Source organism: Python bivittatus, unplaced genomic scaffold (genome assembly GCF_059951505.1).
Source record: "Python bivittatus isolate LINGU-HERP-01145 unplaced genomic scaffold, Pbiv_v1 ctg000210_np1212, whole genome shotgun sequence".
In the NCBI taxonomy this organism is placed as follows: domain Eukaryota; kingdom Metazoa; phylum Chordata; class Lepidosauria; order Squamata; family Pythonidae; genus Python; species Python bivittatus.
Window position 1 is genome coordinate 11,708,901 of NW_028277053.1, and position 25,076 is coordinate 11,733,976.

The 25,076-nt window shown below is 40.1% G+C and overlaps 1 protein-coding gene across 1 annotated transcript in view; it reads left to right on the top strand.

Moving 5' to 3' along the window:
• Window positions 1–25,076, top strand: part of OLFM4 (olfactomedin 4) — a 50,535-nt gene that overhangs the window by 19,391 nt on the left and 6,068 nt on the right. Inside the window, exons 2-5 of the mRNA XM_088139498.1 lie at window positions 1,381–1,527; window positions 10,372–10,524; window positions 16,565–16,777; window positions 18,357–18,510. Coding sequence (XP_087995624.1) covers window positions 1,453–1,527; window positions 10,372–10,524; window positions 16,565–16,777; window positions 18,357–18,510 — 595 coding nt within the window. The 5' untranslated portion in view covers window positions 1,381–1,452. The remainder of the gene's footprint in view (window positions 1–1,380; window positions 1,528–10,371; window positions 10,525–16,564; window positions 16,778–18,356; window positions 18,511–25,076) is intronic.

The window sequence follows — 25,076 nt, forward strand, 5'->3', positions numbered from 1 at the left end:
ATGCTGATCTGTGCACCACAAATGATTCAGAAATGTGCATTCCCCAAATGGTGATACAAATTTGGTAGGGTGAGGGACCAACAAACCAACCTTGCTTATCCACCCTAAGTACATATTTTTTTGGGGGGGGGGTGGAGAATCGTATTTTTGTGGGGGAGGAACCACATAAGATCATTCTTTTTTGTTCCCTGACTTGGCTCAATCTGAGTTGCAACCTTTAATTTGTCTGCTGATCAATGGAGCCAAATGAGAACTTTTGTTTACTGTTACCAAACTTAATTTTAATTAAAATATCTAGATCAAGTATCAGTACATTTCATGATCACTATGATAATTAGTTAATTCACACAGGAACTTCACCTTTCAGTTTAGAATTTGATTGGTAAAGTATTATTACTATTGCAACAAATTGATTTTTACACAAGAGTAAGCTAGGGAAAATACACTGAGACTTGCCGTTTTACATAGAATTTGACTGATGTATGATACTTTTTAATTAAAAAAAACCTTTACTATTCTTTTAAAAAAATGCATTTTTCTCTCTTGACTCAGAGATGTCTGCACCAATTTAATCTTGTTTAGAGGCACCATAAATAATGCTTCCATAGAAAATATGGAAAAACCCATACTTCCTTTCCATAATATTTTTTTGCACATTATGGACATACCTTCTGAAATAGAACAAACCATAGAAATATGACTTACCGGCAAAGTCCTAGATATAATTCTGGAGATGGGTGAGAATAATAATAATAATAATAATAATAATAATAATAATAATAATAATAATAATATGCAGCTTTGGAGTCCGCTAAGATGCTATTATAGAATCTGCTCTTAGGAGATTGTCCTAGCAAAACTCAGCACCTGACTGACTTTGTCTCAACTTGGAAACTAAGTTAGTTGTTGGATGCTTAGGGCTTGGATGGAAGGCCCTCCAAGGAATTGCAGGGTTGTACACTAGATTGTAAGTCAAAAACATTCTGGCAGCCCTTCCTATCTGGTTGCCCCAAACCCTGCAAGGATGCGTCAATTTGGAGTCTGGGGAAAATATTTTTAATTTGTTTACAGAAACGAATGCCCTACCTAAACAGCTGGTAAGCCATATTATATCTATTATCTCTATATCTACCCACCTTGCATAAAGTGCCTAAAGTGATATATTTTATATTTTCTGTAAGTTTAATGATCTTTTAGATAAGATTATGACCACTAGGACCAGCTCTGATTAGTAAGGAACGTGGAACAAAGAAATAAAAAGTTTTTGCTCAGTTTCTGGTGGGACGTGACTCATTTGACAGCGTAGTCATCCACCTGTATGAGCACTACTGTCAATAGCAATTGTGCAACTTCCTCTTTCTGCTCACAAACTCTTGCCAGGAAAATGCCCTACCAGCCCTATAAAGAGGCTTCCTTCTCTCGGCCTTCTTCACATCTGTCAAGACTGGGAAGATGAAGTTCTTTGCTGTGGCTGGAATGCTGCTGCTTGTGATTGAAGCAAGTGGCACGCCAATGCGAATGGAAGTGGTAAGAAATGTTTGGAATTCATATAGTTTGTAGCCTGGTGCTGTTGAATTGATTGATTGATTATGTGCCATTGAGTCGTTTTCGACTCCTAGCGACCAGATAGATAGATTTTCTCCATTTATATTTTCTATCCGTCTGGTTTTCTTGGTAAAAAATATAGGAGTGATTTACCATTGCCTTCTCCTGTGCAGTATGAATTGATGCTTTTTTTGTCACTAAAGTGATCATCTGCCTCCAGCACCTTCCTGTGTCACAGCTGCCCAAAGTACGTGTCTGCTTGCTTTAGCTGGGCAGCTGGGATGACCTTCATGCCTCAGGTGACCCTGTATTCTCTTGGCATACACTCCCGATGTTCTTCGCTCATCCTTCCAGGAACAGCCCCATGCTGCTCTGAGCAAGACTTGGGGTGGGGTGGGGGGCTGTTTAATTGGACAGCCATTAATATGACATTTCATGTAAGGAAGCCTACGTGGACTTATAGTCCTAGAATCAGAAAAATGACATCCAATCTAGGCTAAGAAAGATCAGACTGAGCTCTTAATTTTACGAAAGATCAGGAACTCTGATTTGCTAGTTTATTATTCTGGAACTGTATGCTGCAGAATATATAATAATACAAGTTAATGCCTATTTTTATAAAACCACCAGTGTCCATTGTGCAAAATACAAGAGACAGTCTTCCCACAGGAGTTTTTAATCTATAAATCAATGCAGAGAAGGTAAGTGAGAGAGGGATCAACAGTGGAAAAATATGTCTTTATTTCAGGTACACACATTGATTGATTTTAAAGCGAATATAGGGCCATACCTCAAAGGTCCTCTTACCACGTTGGTGAGAATCATCTCATGAATGGTTATAGCAGCTTGGATGGTTATGGCAGGCCTGGAAACAGGAGATGAAACGTATAGCAGTTCTTAGATTCAAACTTCAGACAGAAAGGTCACTTGCTCAGTGTATTCAGGTGGAGCCAAAGAAAAATGAAAAAGACAACAGAGCATACCGGCAATCTGGACATTTTGGGGCATTTTCTATAAGAATTTACATGCAATTTTGGAATGAGGGGATGGGGAAGAGGGACCCTTCTTCCTCTCTTTATGAATCATCTCTAAATACTGCAGGAGGGGCTAAATTTTGGCTTGCACAATCTCCTCTATCTTAATACCCAGTCCACCCATTAAAGATCTTGCTACAAGCAGTTATGTGTCTCAGATGGACTGCATTTAACTATAGATTTATTAGATTCTCAGAAGACATCATCAGGTCTTCTAAAACAGCAAAAGGAGAAGTCAGAGAATTTCATGTTCAGGGCAAACTTCTGAATTGGGGGGGGATTCCCTACTTCATATGGTGATGAGAAGAAGGCCAGAGAGGTCACGATCACATTCTTGTTCTGCTGTCCTCCCTCTAAGTTCTTGAACATCTCATGTTGTTTTCCTAATATAGTAGTTAGCATTTTGATTTGCACTGGAGTCTGGGCAATGCCTTTTAAATTTCCCACCATGCATTGGAGGGACTGTGCCTGGAATCTCTCAGCTATGTGTTGTTGTGGCCTGTCACTGCTATAGTCCCATTTGTTTCCCCCAGCAAAGTAGAAAAGGGCTCTCCACCAGGTAGGAAAAGGTTAATAAGAGGGCACTTTGCTGAGGACTGTTTCCATCCTGGAATTGCTCATGGAAATCTCACATCTGTGCTGCTTAATTACAGCTTCTTTCTCTTTACCAGAAGACGCTATTATAGAATCTGCTCTTAGGAGATTGTCCTAGCAAAACTCAGCACCTGATTGACTTTGTCTCAACTTGGAAACTAAGTTAGTTCTTGGATGCTTAGGGCTTGGATGGAAGGCCCTCCAAGGAATTGCAGGGTTGTACGTTAGATTGTAAGTCAAAAACATTCTGGCAGCCCTTCCTATCTGGTTGCCCCAAACCCTGCAAGGACGCATCTCTGAGGTTCCAAAGAATGGAACTCAACTCAAGGATACTTTATCTTTTTCACCACTGTGAGTACAAAACAATGAAGAACTTATTTGAATGTAAGAACTGTTGGTGGAAGGAGTTGACAGAATTATAGAACTGTAGAGCTGGAAGGGACCCCAAGGATGTCCCAGTCCAGCCCTCTGCATTGTGCAGGAAAATTAAACCATCCATGAAAAATGGCTGTCCAGCCTCTTATAAATGCCCAGTAATTTGATTAACATTTGTGAGTAGAGGGCAGAACAAAACTCATTCCCCCTCGATTTGTATTTTGGTTTGACAGTCAATATTCTGTAGCTTCCAATGTTTTCTGAGCAAACTCAATTGCATAATTATTTGGAAATGAACAGTTGCTCTGTTTTATTCATTTTTTGTTTGTTTGCTTTAATTTTTGCAAACAGTGGAGTTCCCTGACACTTGCTGATGTCTCCCATATGTATATCAATGACCTTGTTTTGACTCCCTTACAAGAAACTCTGAATTTGCAATTTTATATAATGGTTAGGACTGTGCAAGCTTCAAAAATGATTCTGAAGACATGCTTCAGAACATATAGCAGTCCTACAACAGGATCTTTTAAAAGCAGCCCCTTCTTTTTTCATGTTTCTGCAAGAGTCTGAACAAAGATACAGCTGCTTTAAGGAGTTGACACATGCTGTATAAGTATGGTGTTCCTCGTAACAGGAAACATTAGCGTCAAATTATTTAAATTCTGGGATGGGGACAAGTTAAGACCAGAGATCTGTGATCAAGGAGAAACACTGGGCCTGGTGCCAATGCAAATATCAAGTGAGAAATGAAACCCTAACCCTAACCCTAACCCTAACCCTAACCCTTAGCTTTGCTCCAGGGATTATTAAAAAAAACACTCTATTATCTTCTTTCCCCCACCCCTTTTAAATTCAGTGAATTCTCTGGGAAAAGGTAAAACCCTGTGCTTGCAGTCTTCCCTCCATTAGATCATTGGATAGCCCAGCCCTTATCAGCAGGAACAGTCCACGTGTGAAGGTAATGTTGTGGTTAGACACTGAGAGACTATGAGTTCTACTCCATCATTAGACACAAAGCCAGCTGGGTAACCTTGGGCCAATCTCTCCCAGCCCTGGGAAGAAGAAGGTCATTTCCAAAACAAATAGCCAAGAAAATTGCATGGACTTATCCATGTAGTTGCCAGGAGTCAAGACTAACACGAAGGCACAAAAAACATCAAAACAAAACAAAAAACAAAAAACAAAACAAAAAAACTAAACTAAACTAAACTAAACTAAACTAAACTAAACTAAACTAAACTAAACTAAACTAAACTAAACTAAACTAAAAAAATAAAAAATAAAAACCCTCCCAGTACATCACTCCTGGGCGTACTTGAAGTGCATAAATTCAGTACTCAATGATCCACATTGTGCTGGTCCTCAATTAAAAACAGAACTGTAACAATACCTCTGTCTGTCTGTGTCTTCTAGTGTCCAACTTCAGTGGAGTATCCATCTTCCATGTTTCAAGAGCCAAGTGGTCATATCTTAAGATTTTAAGATTCTCTTTCTTTGAGAAATTACCTAATTACAACTTTTGCAATTAAGTTCAAAGCTGAATGAATGAATCAAGTCAGGGCAGGGCAAAGTAAACAAGTTTAAATCCCACTAAGACTGAGTTGCTAAACATTAGTTAGTGTCCAGGAATTCTGGTTTCAGTAGTTATTCCAGACACAGCTGTGCTCTCTCTAAAGAAGCTGATACATAGCTTGGGATTCCTTCTGGGCTCACAGCTACTGCTTAAATAGCAGATGGAGGCCATGATTACACAGCGTCAATCCATGCACCAGCTACACCTTACCTGGATCAAGATGCTCTGGTATCAGTAACTCATACCTTGATCATGATCTGGCTGGATGATGGTAATGAATTCTAGGTGAGGCAGTTTTGGAGATGACCTGGTGGACAAGTGGTCCAGAATGTGGCAGGGGGGACTGAAAGGTCAACTCTGCCACCGTAGGTTAGCACCTTTCCTGATGCTGCCACCAATAGGCTGCCAGGGCCAATTCAGAGTGCTGACTATCACCTACAAGGCCTTATATGGTATAGCACTGGATTACCCGAAGCACCACCTTGCCAGGATGAATTTGTTGTCTGGTGGGGAAATCTCAAGAAGGCCTGTTAAGAGTGCCTCTTCTATTTGAAGTTTGGGAGATATGGGTGAGATAACAGACCTTCTCACTTCTCAACTCTTTATCCCCAAAGGTTTGTAAAACTGCCTCCCTCCTGTCATTTAGAGAATAATCAAGGGCAATTTTATTCCATGAAGCCTTCCACCTTAATTAATTGTTAATGGCATCCATCCTGGGGACAAGTTTGGTCTATCCGTTCGTCCGTCCGTCCATCCACCTACCTACCTACCTACCTACCTACCTACCTACCTACCTACTTTCTTGTTACCCACCTAGCATTTTTAAATCAAGGTGGGCTATAACAGCAAGGGGAGGCCATGGCCAGGGGAAGGTCATAGCCATGGGGTCCTTTGTCCAGATTCAGCTGGTGCACAAGTTATGACCTTACCTCAACTAGGATACCCTGGCATTAGTAACGCATACCTTGGTCACCACCCGGCTGGATTACTGCAATGAGCTATATGTGGGGAGTCTTTGGAGACAACCCAGAAGCTACTATTGGTGAGATTATTGGTGGTCAATCTTCTGCGGTTCATAAATCTCCCTTCCACTTGGCATTACTTCACAGAGCCTTCAACCCTAACCGTTACTGGGGAAGAGTTGATTTATTATTGTTGTTTGTAATTTTTAATGTGTTAGAACCTGCCCAGAACCTTTTGACTCTGGGTGGCTATAAAACTGAGAAATTAATCAATCAGGTTTGTTTCAAATAGGAAATTAAAAAGCTGATTTTTTTCTAAAGCCTTAAACTAGCCATATCCCAGTCCAGTGCTGATACAGAAATAAGCAAAGCGTTGACTTTTTTTTTTTTAATTTTAAAAAAGACTGGAGAAGTTTTTCTGACTGGAATGATTCAGCAGATGGACCGGAGATTTATGTATCATGTTTTTTAAAGCTCACTAAACCACATGCACATGGGGGATGACATGTGTCAGTCATCCCCAGAAAGATCATGATGGAAGAATGATTTGCATTGACTTGCACTAGGATAAGTTTCAGGTCCTGAATTCTGTAGTATCTCAGAAGATGAAAATTGTTTTCTAATCAAATGCAAATTCAGCATGTTATTTCCAACCAGCCAATTTATCTTAAGCGGTTGCTATCTTAGGTATTAAATTGACGGGCATTAGGACAGTGCAAATCAATTTGTTGCATCAAATTAAATAAATTCAATGAAGTTTCAACATTTTGATTAATCAAAATTGGTTTGTTGATTTACATTAAGGAACTGATTTATCAGATTGGATCAAATGATCTGATTTGGATTAAAAAAGATCTGCTTTGCAGGCATAAAAGACTGATTTCCCAAATCAAATTGGAAAATCAGCATGAATTGATTCAACTTGACTATTAAATTCAGCTGAATTCATCTGAAATATTTAATTGAATCAATCCAAATTTTAAACTGAATTGATACAGTGAATTGGATTGCATCTGATGCATGCAACCTTAGCAGGCATTTCCTGCTCTTTCCCCCTGCCTTTCTGTTATTTAGAAGTGTACTTCCTCTGAATAACAAGGGCTCTGTTCAGTGATCCTGGCTAAAACCATTGATATTCTCAATGGCTTTGTCTAATCTTATTTTTAAATGCGTCTAAGAGGCAATCCACAGTAGTGATTTATAGCATCACCCAGCCATCACTGTGCCGATATATCACTAATGTGCAGAGGCTTAATAGTGCCACTGTGAAGGTGAGGTGCCATTATAAATCACTAATGCAGAAGACACCTAAGTAAGTAACGTGTTGCAGAAACTCTTGCACTTGTTAGTTCCAGAATGTTTTTTGTATCCATCAGACAGAACGAAGCCAACCCCTGATTGCAATCTTGTACATCCTTTAAAAAAAACTTTTTTTCCCTAACAAGACCTTTTTGATTTGGCAGCAGTCTAGGCAAAGCTTGGAATGATTCTATAGTACATGGAAGGGGAGTCAGGGTAGACTGTGCAAAAGCTGAATGGCAGCTCTACTGGAACTCTGTCTTCCAATTAGTGGGGGTGCACAAGAGGAGGATGCACAAGGAGCACTGATTTTGCCCATTCAGTACCCATGGTGTGAAGTTCATGTTCCGGACACTTCTGAAGTGGGGGGAGCTTCCAGGGAGAAGAGATTCCCCACCCCATCTGTTTCCTTTATAGAGGATGGGGAAGGACAGAGGTCAATTTTTTGCTTTGCTCTCCTCTTCTCCCTACCTATTAGATGTTTTCCTAATGGGTAGCATTTTGATCTGCACTGGAAACTAAGCAGTACCTTTTAAATTTCCCTCACTGCATTTGAAGGACTGTGCCTAGAAGCTCCTAGTCATGTGCTGTTGCGGCCTATTACTCCCACAGTAACTACATCTTTTGCTGGAGGCAGACCAGAGCTGAAAAGAGGGTGTAACTGCAGACTCTTTTTGACCTGGAATTGCTTTTGGTATTTCTGGTCAGCATCCTACATCTGTACTGTTCAGTTTGCAGCTTCTTTCTTCACATTAGAAAGCGGTACCAAAGAACCTAGTAAATTGAACCTGATGACAGTTTAGTCACTTCACGTCTCACATGGCTGGCCAGAAGGCGAGTTGATAGCAGGTGAAGTACCAAGAGGTGCCCCAGGATTTCCTTCAGTGTTTTTTAATGGCATGGAGGAAGAGGCTGAAGCAGCACTTATCAAATCTGTAGATAACACGGAAATGGGTAGGAGTGTTAATACGTTAGAAGTCAGGGACAGAACTGAAAAGGGTCATGATACTTAGAGGAATCAGCTGAACTATCAGTGTTAACGAAGACAAATGCAAAATTCTTCACTTAGGAAAAAAGAACTTGTGAGTAGATGTAGGACTGAGTAATAGTTTATGTGAGAAATAGAAATTTAGTTTATCGCAAGAGTTTTGAGCTCAAAATATTTTGAATTTGAAGTATGAACTCTTCCCAGAAACACAGAAAATTACACTTACATGATTACTTCTCAGGTGATGTACCACTGAGCCAGGTTTAGACGAAATTAATTAGATGGGGAACAGAGTATTTCCTCTTTGTTTTGAATGTACCTCCAGTGTCTGGAAGCATTCAAGTTTTCCTTCTTCTCAAATCAGTGAAATTGATGGGATGCATTTCCTTTAATTGCATTTTAATGAAATCCTCCAGAAACTGGTTTGGGAAGGAGAGACAACCCTCATCAACTTTCTGGAGCCTGAAGGTCATGCTCAGCCTCAGGGAACAGGGATGTGAACCAGTTTTTTTCTTTTTTTTCCCATCATATAACAGCTCAAGAGTAAATATGGTAATTATATAATTATGAGTTGCAGAGTATTTGGGAATTACTGACCTTATATCTAGTCTCTCTTCTTCACAATGAATTTGCTCATCCTTAAAAAGACAATGAAAAGGCAAAGTGATGTTAGAAGAATGTCCAGCAGAGTTTCTATAAAATCATAGATTATATACTATACTATACTACTTGGAAGACACCATTGAGACTCAGTTCCTGCTCAGTGCAGGAATCCAAGTTAAAGCATCTCCAATAAGTGGCTTTCCAGCTAGTACTTGAATTTGTTCAGTAAAAGGGAGTCCATCATCTCTCTCCTCTTGCGATGTCAAGCTACTCTTACCATTAGGTCATTTTCATCTGGAATCTGCCTTCCCATAACTTACAGCTACGGTATTATGCCATATCCTACAGTCTGGGATGATAGGAGGTCCAGCCTTACTCTTGAAATTTGAAACACTCAATCACATTCCTCTCAGTTGTCCGAAAATTAAAACTAGCGATGGAGGCGAATATGTGTAGCTCAGGGTTGAACTGTGAGGTCCAGTGCAGAGAACCCCAAGGACCCCACAATTAAAACTAGGCTAAAAATACCTAGTTCCCTCTTCACAACACTTTGTTTCCACTCCTCTGATCATCCCGATTATCCTTCCAGTTTCTCTGCATCTTCGAGATGATTGAAGTCTAGTTCATAAAATGGAAGATGATGATGGTAATGAACATTAGTGGCTCTAGGCACAATCAACTAACTTAGAATTACACATGTCCAGAGCAGGAAACACATGGCCACCATAGAATTCATGAAGTTGTTTCAATGCAGACTGTTTTTCTTGGCTGCTTGAGAAATGGCTGAGCTAAGCAGAGACAATAGACGCAGGAGGCAGGGAAATCAAGTCTATAGAAAGAACGATCAGGGTCTCAGGCCCCCAAATGGCAGCTGAGTTCAGCTAGATGCTTTCTCAGTCAATGGAAATGGATTAGAGTCCCCCCCTTCCTTGCCTCCCGCCATCGACTGTGTAAGTGAGAGCACTGTGCAGTAAATTAACTTAGATATATGATACAAAGTTGCTTTCAACTAAAACTCAGATTCTGAGTTCAGAGGAACAGATTTTAAAAAGCAAAGCAAAAACCTAGTAAACTAACTACTGTAGATTCCATTATAATCTTTCAGTGCGGGAAATAGATCACTTTAAAAGTATTATTCATTGAAAAGGCTGTTTTGCTTCTTGATTTTATTGAGTTATTCTACAAAGCATTAATCTTTGAACAGTTTCAGATTAGAGACAGTTTGCAATGTAACAATGAGCCTAATTATTCTCCCCAAGTTTTTATGAATAGCTTTTATTTATGTCTCAATAAGTTTATATTATTCATGGTTGGTTTTCCCAGAGTGAACATCAACAAAGTGAAATGCCACTGACTAGGTGGATTACTGAAACTTTCCTCTTTTAAATATTTTTTCAGCCATTTGCTAATATGACCGGTGTTTTGGATGACAGCGGAACATGCCAGTGCTCGGTTTACCTGCCTGATACATCATTTCCTGTACAGAAGGTGGAGAATCTAGAAATTCTGGCTCAGGAGCTCTCAGTAAAATTTGACAGTGAACTTTCAAAAGTAAGTGGTTTCAGCCTTTATCATTATGATACCAAGCCAAAGGATAGCAGATCTAGCCCTGGTAGCAAGTTCTTGGTGTTTAGATAGACCTCGTCAGTTGCTTCGGAGTCTTGTTTCACATGTAGCTTCCTTATTGTTGGAGGGATTCTTATGAAGGGGAGCTGAGAAGGAATATGGTCTCTTAATTTCTTACGCTATCAGGGTGACATTGTGGCCTATTTTCCATTGTCTCACCATGAGTGCATGGAGATCTCTGCAAGTGAGTCATGACATTGTCAAGGATGGGTGGCATCAAAGAAGCCAAGAATTGCCACTTTAGGACGCTGCAGTCCTTTTTTCTTGGAAAGCGCTTTGAAGTACCTTGGAGGACATTGAAACAGTGGTCATTTCCCCACCTCTGACTTTCTTCCATAGGAAAGGCATGGACAGAATGAAGCCAGTTCAGGTAATGCTACCTTTCTCTACTCTAGCAGCTGGAGGAACCTCAAAAGGATTGGGAGGACTTTGGAAAAGAGCACCCCATCCTGAAGTTCTGACATCAACTGGGCTGCATTACCTGTGTTTTTTGTGAGAGGAAGGGTGAGAGAGAGAAGTGCTTGAGCCATTTCAATTATCCATCACTCTTCTATCTCTAACATAGCATGGATATCTTAAGGTGAACTTGGCTTGAACAGTTCTCGGCTTCTCCTGAATGCTAAACCTTTTATGGTAAAATCTCAAGGCTATAAGACAAGTCAGGGAAGTTGTTGTGATGCAGATGTTGCTGGACTTCAACTTTGAGTAGTCTCAGCCCACATTGTCAATGATGGAGAATGCTGGTGGTTGCAATCCAACAACATCTGGAGAGATCCTTGAGAAGTCATGTTGACCATCACTTACTGGAACTTTACAATACTGATGTTAGCTTTTTTTTTCAAAGAATGAAAAGTCAGTTTGACTCATTACATTGTCACCCATCCTTATGTTTTGTTTTTCAAAATCTCAAAAAGGCACTTATCCTGAAGCTTTAGTCCCATATGTATGGTTATGAATACAATCAAAATTGCAATCCTACGTAGGCATTTCTGGCTTGGGAGTAAGTTCCCCTGAATTTATCTGTGTTTATTTATGAGGACACATGTATAGAATTGCTCTATTAGAGGCTAACAAGCCAAAGATCAATCAGCTTAAAAAAAAACGAGAAGTGGCAATACTGGATTTTATGTACATAGGTAAAAATACTTGTTAGGCGAGGAAGTGTTTTGGGTTGGTGGGATGGGGACTGTGGACTCAGGATCTGAAGACAGGTTTTGCTTATACTCTTAACCTCAGGGGCCTCTCCTGTTATTTGATGTGTAGGCAGCTTATGGGAAAAATCAAATGAAAAGTGGTCAAATGACTGATCATCTCTCTCCAAAGAGTAGAGCAATAAAAGCTGATGTTCCTCTGCCCCTGATAAAAATATTTTAAGACAGAGTGGGGAAAAAGATTCTCCACCTTTCTTTCTAACATGTGAAGCTAGGTGACAGTGAGATGGTTTCATAATGCCTTTTAATTAAAACCAAGCTCCTTAGTCATATGTTGTGTTGTTTGTTTGCTATATGAATTCGGCTGCTGTTTTCCTTGAAAAATTCAAGGAAGAAATCCACCATAAATAATTCTCATAAGTTCTTCAATCTTCAGAAAGCCTGGGGTGGGGGTGGGGAGGGCCCCTTCACAGCCAAGAACCAGCATTTGAAATTGGCTGCTTGATGAAAAATATGCAGGGTTTCAATTAGGTGTCCAGGAGAAGTGGTTTGACTGCTCCAGGAACCTGGCGTCGCAATAAATGAAGTGTCCTTGAATTAATCAGAAGGAAAGACAGAGCACTCAATTATAAATTCTGGCCATAAATATTCATAAATTTTTCGCACAGTATAATCAGGAAGACGTTTACCCATTTTAAAAGAAACACACACACACACCCAACAAGGAAGGGGTGAAGGAGTTGGAGATGGTCTACTGGAAAAAAAATTATTTTTGTTTTAATCATTATTTTGGAAGTGATTGGAACAGTGACACATGCAGACGCCCTGATTTTCAGTGGGTAACTATGCCTTTGCCTAATACTCCCTCAAACTCAGGTGTTAGTTATGCTTCCTTGCATCTCTTATGCAGTAGGAAATGGCCCTGGTTGCATAGAACAGCATTTAGACACTATCACATTAAATTCAGAGGTGAACTGTATTGCCTATGAAGAAAGTGAGTAGAGCCAACCCGAGGAACAGCCTAGCAAGGTGATTTATGAGTTTATCTGGAATCTCCAAATCAAACTTTGACCATGGTGCTTCCTTTTAGACCATGACTGCCCTGCCCATTCATGTCCCCAATAGTTTCTTCAAGAATGAAGAGAACTTTCTAGTTCCCAATCTATCTCCAGTAAATCTGCCCGTGTAAATCAAAAGTGGAGTATGGGACTGGGATCAGGCTCAGAGACACAGTTCTAAAATGATAACTTTATTGCAGGGGCAGGAAAAGGGGTGACAAAGGAACTTGAGTCTTCCCTTTCTGCTGTCCCCAGATGTGGTCATTTGTAGAGGCAGAAGAAAGGTTTGCACCCACTTCCAAACAAACTTGACCTTAAAGATCTTGCAATTGTTAATGCAAAGCCATTTGTCAACCTTCGAAAAAGCATGTGGTGTCATCTGAGCTTATATATAACATTATAAATGTTACAATCAAATAATACTATTATTATACATAGACACAATGAAGGAAAGCATTTTCTCAGTTAATGGGATGTGGCTTTCGGAAGTCATGCTAGTGAAAACAAACTCTTTTTCTCTTTTGAACCAGCTTTTGCTTAAAATGATGGAGCTTAACTGATGGCTTTGTTGCTTTGCAAGGCTGCTGGGGCAGTTCAGGCCAGCTGCGTGGCACACAATCCAGCCAGATGCAGAATGATCTTGTGCATTATCCAATGTGATCTTGTCATGGAGCGCATTGTGTTAGATATTTAAAAAAAGCTTCACCACAGCGGTGTCAAAGATACTGATTTAGTTTTGACATTTTTTTTATGGAGAAAAAATAAGAGTATTTCCAGGGTTGCTTATTGTATCTCAGGGTTAAGGCTATTTGGAAGAGGTGTACAATGCACATTTGTTCTGAATGAACATGCTGTTCAAGCCATTATTTCCAGAATCAAGTGACTGATGTCTTTTATAAATGCATTATTCTTCTTGAAAATGGCTTGGAGACAAAGGAATGGAAGGGCCCAACTCTTATCCAAAGGGGCTGTCTTTCCAACCATCATCCGTTTGCCGTGTTCTTACAACTTATCATATGTTCCTTTTGTAATCTCTCACCAGAGTCACTTTCCTGAGGATTTGCTTAATGCCATTTGTTATCTTGACACTACCATCCATTCACATAGTTCAGTTTCTGGGGTTTGATTCTGTGGTCTAAATAGCTTAAAAGGGAAGTGAACTCAAAATTAGGAAAAACAAAGTTTAGGGTTTAGTCTTAAGTAGATACTCTGATTAGGTTCACCCAGGGTACAAAACCAGGTGTGTGCATGTTTTTGTGTGTGTGGGAAAACCGAAATAAGAAGTGTGATGATGCAGTATGGATAGAACTGGGATTTTCCATTTTTTTAAGTGGTGGGAGATTGTAGCTTTCTCTTTTTAAAAAATGGCTTAAGCCTACTTTACAATTTACATAACACTTTTTATTTGGTTCCCCCCCCCCCCAATATGTCAAGAAACTCCCCTGCCCAGATTTGTTGCTGTCATTAATGCACTCCTGCATTAAATCGTACAAAGTGGTTTGCCTGTTTTTGGCTTAGGGTGACGGGTCAGTGAATAAATGAGGGTTTATCTTAGGATACTAAATCACCGTTTGGTTCTTATTGGCTTCCTGGTTGCAACTGTGACTTTGTGTGAGCTCATTGGTGTCCACAGAGGGGCAAGTGATAAAATGTGAGTCACGGTATAGCAATGAAAGTACGAAAAGGCAAATCTTGCACTGAGATGTCACAACACACATTTACCATATTGGATCACTCTGAATAGTTGGGGACACTTACGTATGAACTGTAAATGGAGATACATGGTTGTTTCTGTTTTCTGGCTTATTTCTGGCTTATTTTGGTACACTGCCAAAGCTCCAGGCCAATCCCCAGAGGTACAAGACTACAGCAATTAAAAAAAGGAAGGGAAGCAGAGCTGAAATTGGCTAAACAAACCAGGATTATTTTGTTCCCCTGCAAGTTTTTCTTGAGATTGTTCCTGCTTTGTTCAACAAAGCATTCTCAAAACAAACCATCCAACTGCTAAATTGTGAATTCAGAAAAGGGAGCAAAGTTACCACAGATTATGATACAAATATATGTAAATTTGATTTGTTCAGTAAAAATCAAAACACACATGAAATCTAAAAATACAAAATAATTGTGAAATATTATAACACGGAAATTTCAGCACTTAATTCTATCTTCCCTTGCCAGTTTCAGTTCATTCAGGAGACACACAAAGGTCTATCTAGCCAAATCTAGCCCTGGAGGCAAGAATTTAGCAACCAGCAAGCCCTAAATGGGCTGTCTGTAGATCACAGTTTGTCTTTCCTCCATTCCTGGGAAGAAGGGGCATTAACATATGAGAGGCAGGAAACCTCCTTGAGATGGGGAACTCTTCCCCATTAGCCAAAACTTTTCTCTAGTGCTGCAACTTGTCTTCTGAAGTTTCTCCTCCCTTCCTGGAGCCAGAGTAACCTGGATAGTACCTTTTTGTTGTTCCTTACTTGCTTTGTCATGCCACTTAAAAGCATGGCAGGAGGACAAGAAAGGGGCGGGCACCAGCTAGTTACAATCTTTAATGCTGCTCAGTTGGCCAGCGGGAGGGAGCACTAGCTAGTTCAAGGTGGTGGTGGTGATGGAGAAGGTGGGACATTTCCAGAGAACCACACAGTGCCACAAAGTTTGAAGGGGGGCAAAACTGGCAGACTTGGGAAAGATTCTCAGATCTCAGAATCTCATTCAGATGCAGAAACTGGCCTGCACTTATAACTCTGGCCCCTAAAATTGGCAAACAGGGTGAAGGCTCTGGATCAGGGCCAGCCTTAGCATTAGGCATAATGTGGCAGTTGTCCAAGGCAGCAGATGCTGAAACGTGTCAGTGGGGCCCCAAAGATCTACGCAATGCACACTGCTCTTTATTTCCAAAGAGAGCTGCTGGAGTGGAATCGCCAATAGAAGGGAATATGTGTAGCTCAGGGTTCTCTGAGCTGTTGAGGGCTGAACTGTGCCGTCCTTGGGGTTCTCTGAGCTTGGTTGTATTCTTGCAAACATTTTGTTACCCGGCTAGGTAACATCTATGGAACTGAAAAACGATTTGGCTGCCATTCCAGCCAGTTTCTGAGCATGGAATAGAAAGAGCTATCGTTCAGTTCCTCATCTCATCCAGCAAAACCTCTTGGACCAGCTGTGCTTTGGGTGCCCTTTGATCAACTGCACAGCAGTGTACCTGCTGCACAGTGGTGTACCATCCTTCAGGCTGCATGTCAAGTTGTTGACCCGAACGTCGTGGAGATGTAGAGCTGTACTGTAGATTTCATGGCCAGTTGCCTGAGTGTAATACATCATGATATCATTATGCAGAAGTAGTTCTTCCTAAAAGCACTAGTCAATTCTTGCATTTAGTTGGAAATAATTCTGAGATGATTTCATCAGATTAACTAAAAACAAAAACAAAAACAGAGGAGGGTCTGGATAAAAATTCTGGGTCATTTTGCTGCAGTCTGATGTACTTTTTGTTGTATTCAATTAAAAAACCCACGAAGAATGTTTCTGATCAATGATAACACTTTTCCTATTCTACAGATATTTTACTTTATCTGTGTCTTTTATCTGTAAACTTTGCTATGAATTTTAGTCTATAAATAAAGGCGGTGTTAGATAAGCTTCTGTGCTCAGTTGCTGTAATCATATTTTGATTGCTGTGAGATTCCAGAGAGACAAAACTTATCTTTTAAAAAGCATCTTCAAGACATTGGCTAAAATGGAATGCATTTCTCTACACATTTATAGGTTAGCCAGTACACCAAAGCAATTGCACTATACGAAGAAAGGATTCTAAATTTAACCATCAGGATTGAACAGATGGAGAAGACCAGCGTATCTTACACGGAGTTGGATTTCCAATTAATCAAACTTGAAATCAAGGAAATGGAGAAGCTGGTCACTCAGCTGAAGACGTCACTTACTGGAAGCAATGTGATCATAGACCAGTTGTTTGTAGAGGTAAAAACTTTCCTTAGACCTACATTTTGCTCTGATCAAATCTCCCCTGACTTTAAGGGGATTGCCTGAAGCTTCTGAAACAATAATCAGGAGTTATGATATAGCCCTTTCTTTTCATTTGCTCCAGGCCAGTTTTATACTGGCCTTCATAGAAGGCAAAGATTGGAAATCCTATCTGGGCAATGGTGGACACTAAAAAGAAGAGTAAAAATAAATGAAACAACGGGGCACTAATTAAAAGCTGGGCCAATCATGAAAATAGAAGCTAGATCCAAAACAGGAAAGGGGGTTACGCACTCCTTTACCACTAGCAATATGTCATACCACAGTATTCCAACATCAATACCCACCAGAATAGCCATTGTCTCAGACCAGGTTTCCATGAATGGCTTAGAAAAAATCCACAGTCTTGCAGACTATAGAGGCCCCCAACTTCAGCAAGACACAGATTTCCTTTTCATTTTCAATCAGCCACAGTCCTGCTCCCCTCCTCCTCCATTTCTTCCCTTAGAAGCCTTCTCAAGAAAACAAGATACCAGATATGACTGCAGCTTGGCCTGCAACACCCCAAATATTTTTAAAAAATAAAGGAAAGGGGAAATAAAAGATGCCAAAGTTGGTGGGAATTGGTGGAGAGATAACAGGTGTGAAAAAGTCCAGAACAGCTGGGGTCAGGAAGAAAGAACACAAGGAACAGGGATCCAAATCATGTAGGTGTATATGAAAGAGCATCCAGGGGACATTTGCCCAGGTAAATAAAGCTCCTGGTGTCTTAATGGACAGTTTTCTCTGAAACAATACGGAAGCAGTTTGCCATAACTTTCTGCTGCTGATATTGTGCAAGAAATTGGGAACTGTTCACAGAGAGGTAATATCCCATATTGTCTCATGCTCACTATGATGTTTGAGGTTTTGTGGAATCTGCACATTAAGAATAGTAGTTTGGTTCACACTTCCTGGATGTACATATGATTGAGATGCAGTGCTTGTTCTGCCAATATTGTAAAAATACTGCAAGAGAAGAAACATATGTGCAAAAAGTATGTTCAGCAGATTAAAATACGTACGAAAATAACACAAACAGAATCAAAAGAATTTAGAGTTGAATACATGCAAAAGACTTACTGTGTAGATTTTTCAAGGCAACTTTCAACTTAGAAAATATGCCTTTGTGAAAGAAAGTTAAGGTTTCCCTTGAGTCCAGCTCAACTTGTGGAGACTACATAGATTCATTTGTGTTGTTTTCTTGGTAACAATACGCAAATGGTTTTCCAAGGCTTTGTTCTAGACCTTTGATTAATTTCCCAATCTAGCCTATGGGCCTGGTATTTCTGGTGGCCTCCCATGCAAGTCCTTCTCAGTTCTGATCCTGCTTAGCTTTTTCAAGATCAGCCAAGATTGCCTAGGTGGTGGTATCTGCAGCCTGATAATACCAGATAAGAGAACCCATAGTCAAACAAATGAATCAAATAATAAACCCAGTGATTTACAAAAGCAGAAGGAACTTGCTCAGCAACTACCAGACATCTGAAACCTTGAAAGTAATCAAAAGTCACTTCTACCTTATCATTTTACCCAGATTAGGAATTTGAGTGTCCTGGTGAATGAAGTGGAACTGTTGGATAAGAATAACATCCTTGCGGTTCGACGAGAAGTTGCAGCTCTGCGGGCTAAATTGCAGGAGTGCGAAGCGGCTCGAAACCAGAGCGTCAACATACCCTACTTCCCACCTGGTAAGCAATTTATAAAATTGTTAAATGGAAACATTAGGGGCTGGGAGTGGATGTAGGAAAGGGAGTTGGCCTAGTTTCCTTTCCCAATGTGTCGAGTAAAGAACAAAAAAGGATAGTTTCTTAAATCCATAGGTGCTGAATCAAGGATCTATATTGTGATGTTGTCCCCAAAAACCACCAATTCATGCCATGGTCTTCTCCAAGCTTCCCTGCAGTGATTGAGAAAAAGAGCCTTAAAGATCAGAATACTTTGATGGATCCTGGTGATGGATTATTTTTATGTGTTTAATAGATGTGCTTTGGATTATGGTACCAAGGCCTCCCAGGTTTGATTGAAAACAGCCTTTTGTCATGTTGAAATTCAGAATTTGGTGCCAACACAACCCTTAGTTCTATTAGGTGGCAATTCTGGGTATTGCCCAACATATCCTGAAGTGGCCAGATTAAGGAAGCCAGTATAGATTAGAGCCAAGAGAAGGAATGAAATTGATATGCACATTACGTCAGAAAATAATCTGGCATAAATACCATTAAAAAAGGCTGAATAAACAAATACAGTCAGTGCTAAATTGATACATTCCATTTGTTAAACGTTCTTCTTGCCTGAAAATTTTGAAGTTATATATGGGCCTCCTGACACTAATAGCTATTGACAGGCTATTTCCTTTATGAATTTGTTTCATCTGCTTTTAAAGCTATTAAAGTCAGCTATTATTCCTTCTTTTGGAAGCAAGTACAGTAATTTATGTATATGGTATGTGATAAAGTACTTCCTTTTGTCTTTCCCGAATCAACAACCATTTAGCAACATTGGATGACCCTCAATGTTGCTATTATGACAAAGGAAGAAAAAAAGCCTTCGTCTACTTTCATGACATGATGAATAATTTTATACATCTTTATCAAGTTGTCTCTTAGACACGCCCTTTCTTCTCAGCTTAAAAGTGCCACTGGTTATAACCCTGGGGAATTGTTCCAAGCTATTCATCATTTTGATGGTCCTTTTATGCATCTCTTATGCATCTTCTCCAACACTACAATAGTTTCCCTGAGAATTGTGCAGAATTCTGAGTGTGATCACCGTAATCACAAGCTCAAGAGCTCTTATCTGACAGGTTTCCACAAACGTAGACTCAACATGTGTGACATTAGATATGTGAGAATGAGCTGATTGATTGATTGATTATATCGTATCAAGTCCGTGCTGACTTTTAGGGGCAACATAGATAGATTTTCCCGAGATCTATTTTCAGCCTGGTCTTTCAGATCTTCCAAAGGTTGAGAATGATACATTTGCAGGATTGATTCCTATTATCACAACTAGGAGATATTTGCTCTTTTCTCTTCCTTTTTATAATTCTGAGAGCTTTTCCCCACTTGGATCTAGCCCACAGCGCAAACACAACCTGACCACCTCTTTCTTCTGCTGTGGTTCCATGATGTTGCCTTCATCTCAGTCTATGAATGAGACATGCTTAAGACATTCTTAGCTCTACTGGTATTAAAGTAATCTTTCCTTTCTTTTTTGACACTATCCAAGGGAATGTGTAAAATCTGTTGGGCTTTGTTCACACATTACCTTGCAGGGAAATCAGGGACTGCAGTTACTGGAAACAGAAGCGATGGAGGCAGAATAGGGATTGGCAGTTGGGGTAGCACATTTCAAGTTGCTATCTTTTTCTGGCCCTCCAGGATACATGGAGGACATGTTAACTCAAGAGTGGAGAAGAGCCCTGAACAATCTGATGCCTCAAATTACTAGCTTCCTCTCTGCCCATTCTTTGATCTAGATAATTAATGAACAGTTTAAAAAAGCACCTGTTTGAATACATATCTTTGCAGGAACTTACCATTATATCTCTCCATTGTGAGAATGCCTTCCAGTTATCCCATAATTTGGTTTAGAATTCTTTGGAGATGGACTTCATCAAAAATCTTGGGGGCCCAGAACAACAGGTCATTCCTAGCCACCTTTGCTGAACCTCTCAGAGCTATAGGTTCACGTTATACCAAAGAAATGAATCAGGGAAGAAAGTGTAGGCTGTAGAAGGAATTTCAAAAAACAATCTCACATAATCCCAAGAGAAGGGATAGAAGATATACCAGCATCTGCATCAGAAAATGTAAAACATGTGTTTCCTCCATCCACTAATAAGGGTTGCACAGCCAGCATCTACTATGCCTTTATTATTCATTTATTTATTTTATTAGATTTATATGGCTGCCCATCTTATATACTTGATTCTAGGTGGCTAACAATATTAAAAATGATAAACGCACACACACACACACACACACACAAACACAGCAGACAGGGAAAGAAATGACAGAAACATCAATCATACAGCACAAGGAAGAAACAGGCTCCGTCACACCCCTGGGGCCCAGGCTTGAGCACAGAGCCAAATCTTCAAGGCCTTAGGGAAGGCCAACAGGGCTGGGGCCAATCTGATCTCCAGAGGGATGATATTCCAGAGAGCAGGTGCCACAGCAGAAAAGGCTCTCCTTCTGGGTCCCGTTAGCTGACATTCCTTAACAGACAGAACTTGGAATATGCCCCTTCTGCTGGATTGGATGGGACGGGGAGAGACAACCGGGGAGAGACGGTCCCATAAATTGCCAGACCCCAAGCCACTCCCTTGTTCTGGAGAACTTCTTAAGGGATAGCACATCAGTAGACCTTGTCCAACTCTGATGCTCTCAATAACCCCCATCCCAAATAGCTACCCAAGACAGCTATTACCTCATCTATGTATGCCCTTAGTAATTACTGATGTGAACCACATCCCAGGTCTATACCCTTCTATCTATAGAAGGGAAGTCTTTTGGACAAACTGTTGCATAAAGGAATATTTGTCTGGGAAACTGAAAGCTGTTTGCCACATTTTTCTCTTCAAGAACTTCAGATCTCTTAATGGCAGAAAAAATGAAATGATGGAAGAGACCCTTTCCTTTTTTCAATCACAGCTTTAAACTACATGCTTTCTAGGTGTTGTCCCCCCCGCCCCCTTTTGAAAGATGACAAACCTTTTGCCTGCTGGGTCAAAAGTAAGAAGACCAGAAGTGCCACCTTTAAAGCTTAGAAAGACCACTGTATTCTTTCAGGAATGGCTAAGAAATTTAAAAAATATATACTTGAAAGCCATGGTTTGTGTTATTGTGGGTGACAGCGTGTCAGAGGAGACTTTCTATTTCTTCTGAAATATTCCCTTCTGTATTAAAAAAAAACTTCAAATTTAATGTTACAAAAAAGCTATTCAGGAAGGAAAGTGGTACTTTATTGCACCATTTCCAGCATTTCATACAATTTTTGTAAGAAGGTACAAGACTCAAATTAAGATACATAACCATTTTCTAGAAGATTCATAGAAGTAGATGAATGCTTCAGAGTGCTAAACACTATAAATATAAATGGTATAATATTAAACATCAAAATACTTAAAACTAATTAACTAGATTATAAACTATTTTATGAACAAAATATTAACCAACCAAGTGCTAAACTAATAATACTAACTAATAACACATATATAAACCTACTGAGATCTGGGAAAACATAAAACAGCATAAAAAGCATTAAATGTGTGTGAGATTATATGTATATGTGAGACCCTAAAATTAGGAGACTATTTTTCTGTGTAAAGCAATGACAGTTGACAGAAAAGTTGTGATTCTCCTGGAAAGTTTCACCCCAACAGTAACAAGCCAACGAGATTGTCCTCAGAACAGGTGGAACTTCTGTTAGCAAACTGAGTTATGAGGGTAGGTCACAAGCTGCTGTAGAAAGGACATCGAAGGAACATGTGGGCTACAGTCTCAGGTTCCTCCAAGTCACAGGAACAGGTCTGTGCTGCAGAAGGGGGCTTTGTTCTACCTGCCCTCCAATATTGCAGAGGGCAAGACATTAATGCAGGCTCAACAAAAAGCTCTACAGTGTGTTCGGCAAGTAATATTGAATAGGTAATTTGCTGGCATGAAAGCTTTCCAGTTTAACTTCTGCCAATAGAGATGATCTAATTTGCCCTACTCTACCTGGAGAGCTATGTTAACCACCTGCAGCTGGACTGTGGCTCTTAGTAGCATCAAGCCAGGAAGGTTGAACCCAAGATGACACAATGACGTAGATCATTCTGAATTTGGCTTTCTGGAAAGAGAAAAAATCACCAAGCAGATCATGACAGCCAGGGAGATGCTGGGAGAGCAAAGCGTGAGTCAGGAAGAGAGACAGCATATTCAGACTCCAGATTCCAGAGGGATCATCCCAGTTTCTAAATAAAGTCCTGCATTCCAAATGCAGCAAGATACTTGGAATAGCTTTGTTAGGAATATGGACTGGATAATATCTAAGCGTTTTAAGAGCCATGTAACACCTGGGAGTAGGATTTGGCTTTAAGGAATTTGACGGCAGTGGGGATGTTCTTACCTCTTTTGGAATAAAAAAGGGAAATATGGCCTTAGCACTGTTGTTGACCTTGTTAGAAATAAGTTCAATTTGTTTGTACCAGATTCCAGATGGATGGAGTACAATGCCAAGAAATTTAGAGGATATACCTGGTCTCTATTATTATTGTGCATCTGCCATTGATGTTTGTGGGATCTAAGTGCCTTTGAGAAATCCACGATTTTGGTTTTATAATAGTATAGTGAGCCTTTTCCCCTACACTGATCCATAAGGGCCCATAGACTTCTTTGAAGGCCAACCTGAAATAGGAAGCGTACAATTCTGCTTTGATTAAGCTGGGGATCACTGAGTTGCCTAGATATTGAAAAGAAGTAGGTCCTGAATACAATCCAGTTTCACTCCTTTCTGAATGGAGATAGCTGCAGATTCAGAATAAAATAAGAGAGGTGCTTCCAGGTGCCTTGCTATACTTATTCATACACATCAAACGCTTCCCTGCACAAGTAGGAATTCTGCATTTGCCAGAATCTCTTTGTGAAGCCCTTGTTTATTAGTATGCAACAAGAACCGTGTGCAGGCGGGGAAGAATCTTTGGGTGGTGGTGATGAGGTGAGCCTGTGCTGATTTCAGCAGATAGATTTTATGCACCCCACCCACCCACTTCTACTAGTTTGGAAATCAGCACATGTATACCAACTCCCCCCCCTCCCCCCGTTTACAGCTGGCTGGATAATAAATTAAAGGAGACACAAGGTTTGTATCGTCCATTTCCATGCTGGAACAAGACAGTTCAAAGCAAATGTTTGGAGTGTATTTGTTCTACTCTGTTGCTCGAAAACTCCTTTTCCTGAATTCGTATCTTTGAGAACAGAGGAAGCAGGTCGCACCTGCTCGTTCTGCATTCTGAGTAGGCAGCTCTGCCTCCTCTCTTGGCTGTTTTGCATTCCTCATTTAAACAGGTGAGCGGATAGTTAAGTACATTCTCCAAATAGCCGTAAACCTTTTCCCCTGCCAGCTGATCTGGCTGCTGTTCGCTTTAGATTCATATAATGTTTATGATGTCGGTACCAAGCTGGGACTTTATGCTTTGTCCTATTTCCAATGCATTTCGTTTCCTCCTCTTTCCTTTCTTGACATTTTGTGGTGGCATAAAAAGTGCCAGGAAATGCCACTGCCCTCTAAGCTTATAAATCTAATGAGAATATATGAAGCTAATGATGATGGCAGAGCTTTAGAAAGCCACCCCGTGAGAAATTGTGTGGCAAAGCTTCTCCTGTGGTTTTGCTCCATAAGAGTGGATTAGCCAAGTTTGCAATGATGTTCAAGCAAAATATGTCCTCCATTGTACCTGTGCATTTCTAGCTCAGTGCTCATTTGGAGAGGAAAACAGCCTTTGGCAGGTGCCAAATTATATTCTTGTTTTCTGAAGCACATTTTGGCAATTCCTTGACATTTCCATCTGTTTAACTAATTCAGGCCCAGCTCCGCAGAGCAGCAGAATCTTTTGCCATGACCCAGATGATTGCCACCATTCCAAGATCAAAGCCTGCCTATTTTCATCCTTAAAGGTCATTGGTTTCTCCATAAAAAAAGGCAGAAAGAAAGAACCCCTGGTTTCTATGCCTCCTACAAAACTGTGTATCTCAGGGTTCTTTTTGGAAGTAGAATTTATATTAAATCAGTATATTGCATGCCATTTTGTACATTGTAGGTCCATTGGGTATTTTTGTCTGAATACAGTGTGCTCTTATGGAGTTTTCCAAAATATACGAGAGCCGTACCCATCTTTTTGTGTATAGTGACGTATCTGCTCTGGGTTAACCATGCATGGAAAACAAGGGAAGTGAAAGTCTAGCATATACAGGGAACATCCTGGATTTATGCTGTAAGGAGTCAATTACTGGCTATTGATTCTAGTGTGTGAAACATTCCCAATGTTTTTGTGTCAGCATTCAAGCTCTCTTGTATTTGGATTTTGAGCTACGCAGGGCGTATATCAATGCAATGGTTACAATAAGCAGAAGTTTGAATAGTGAAAAGAAGTTAGAAATGATGTGCCTTCATTTCATAAGCATTTGGATATTTCCTGATTGAGTTGGTGCTTTACTTTCTTTCATTCTTCAACCTTCAGTTCAGCGGACTTACTTTAAACAGAATTAACCAT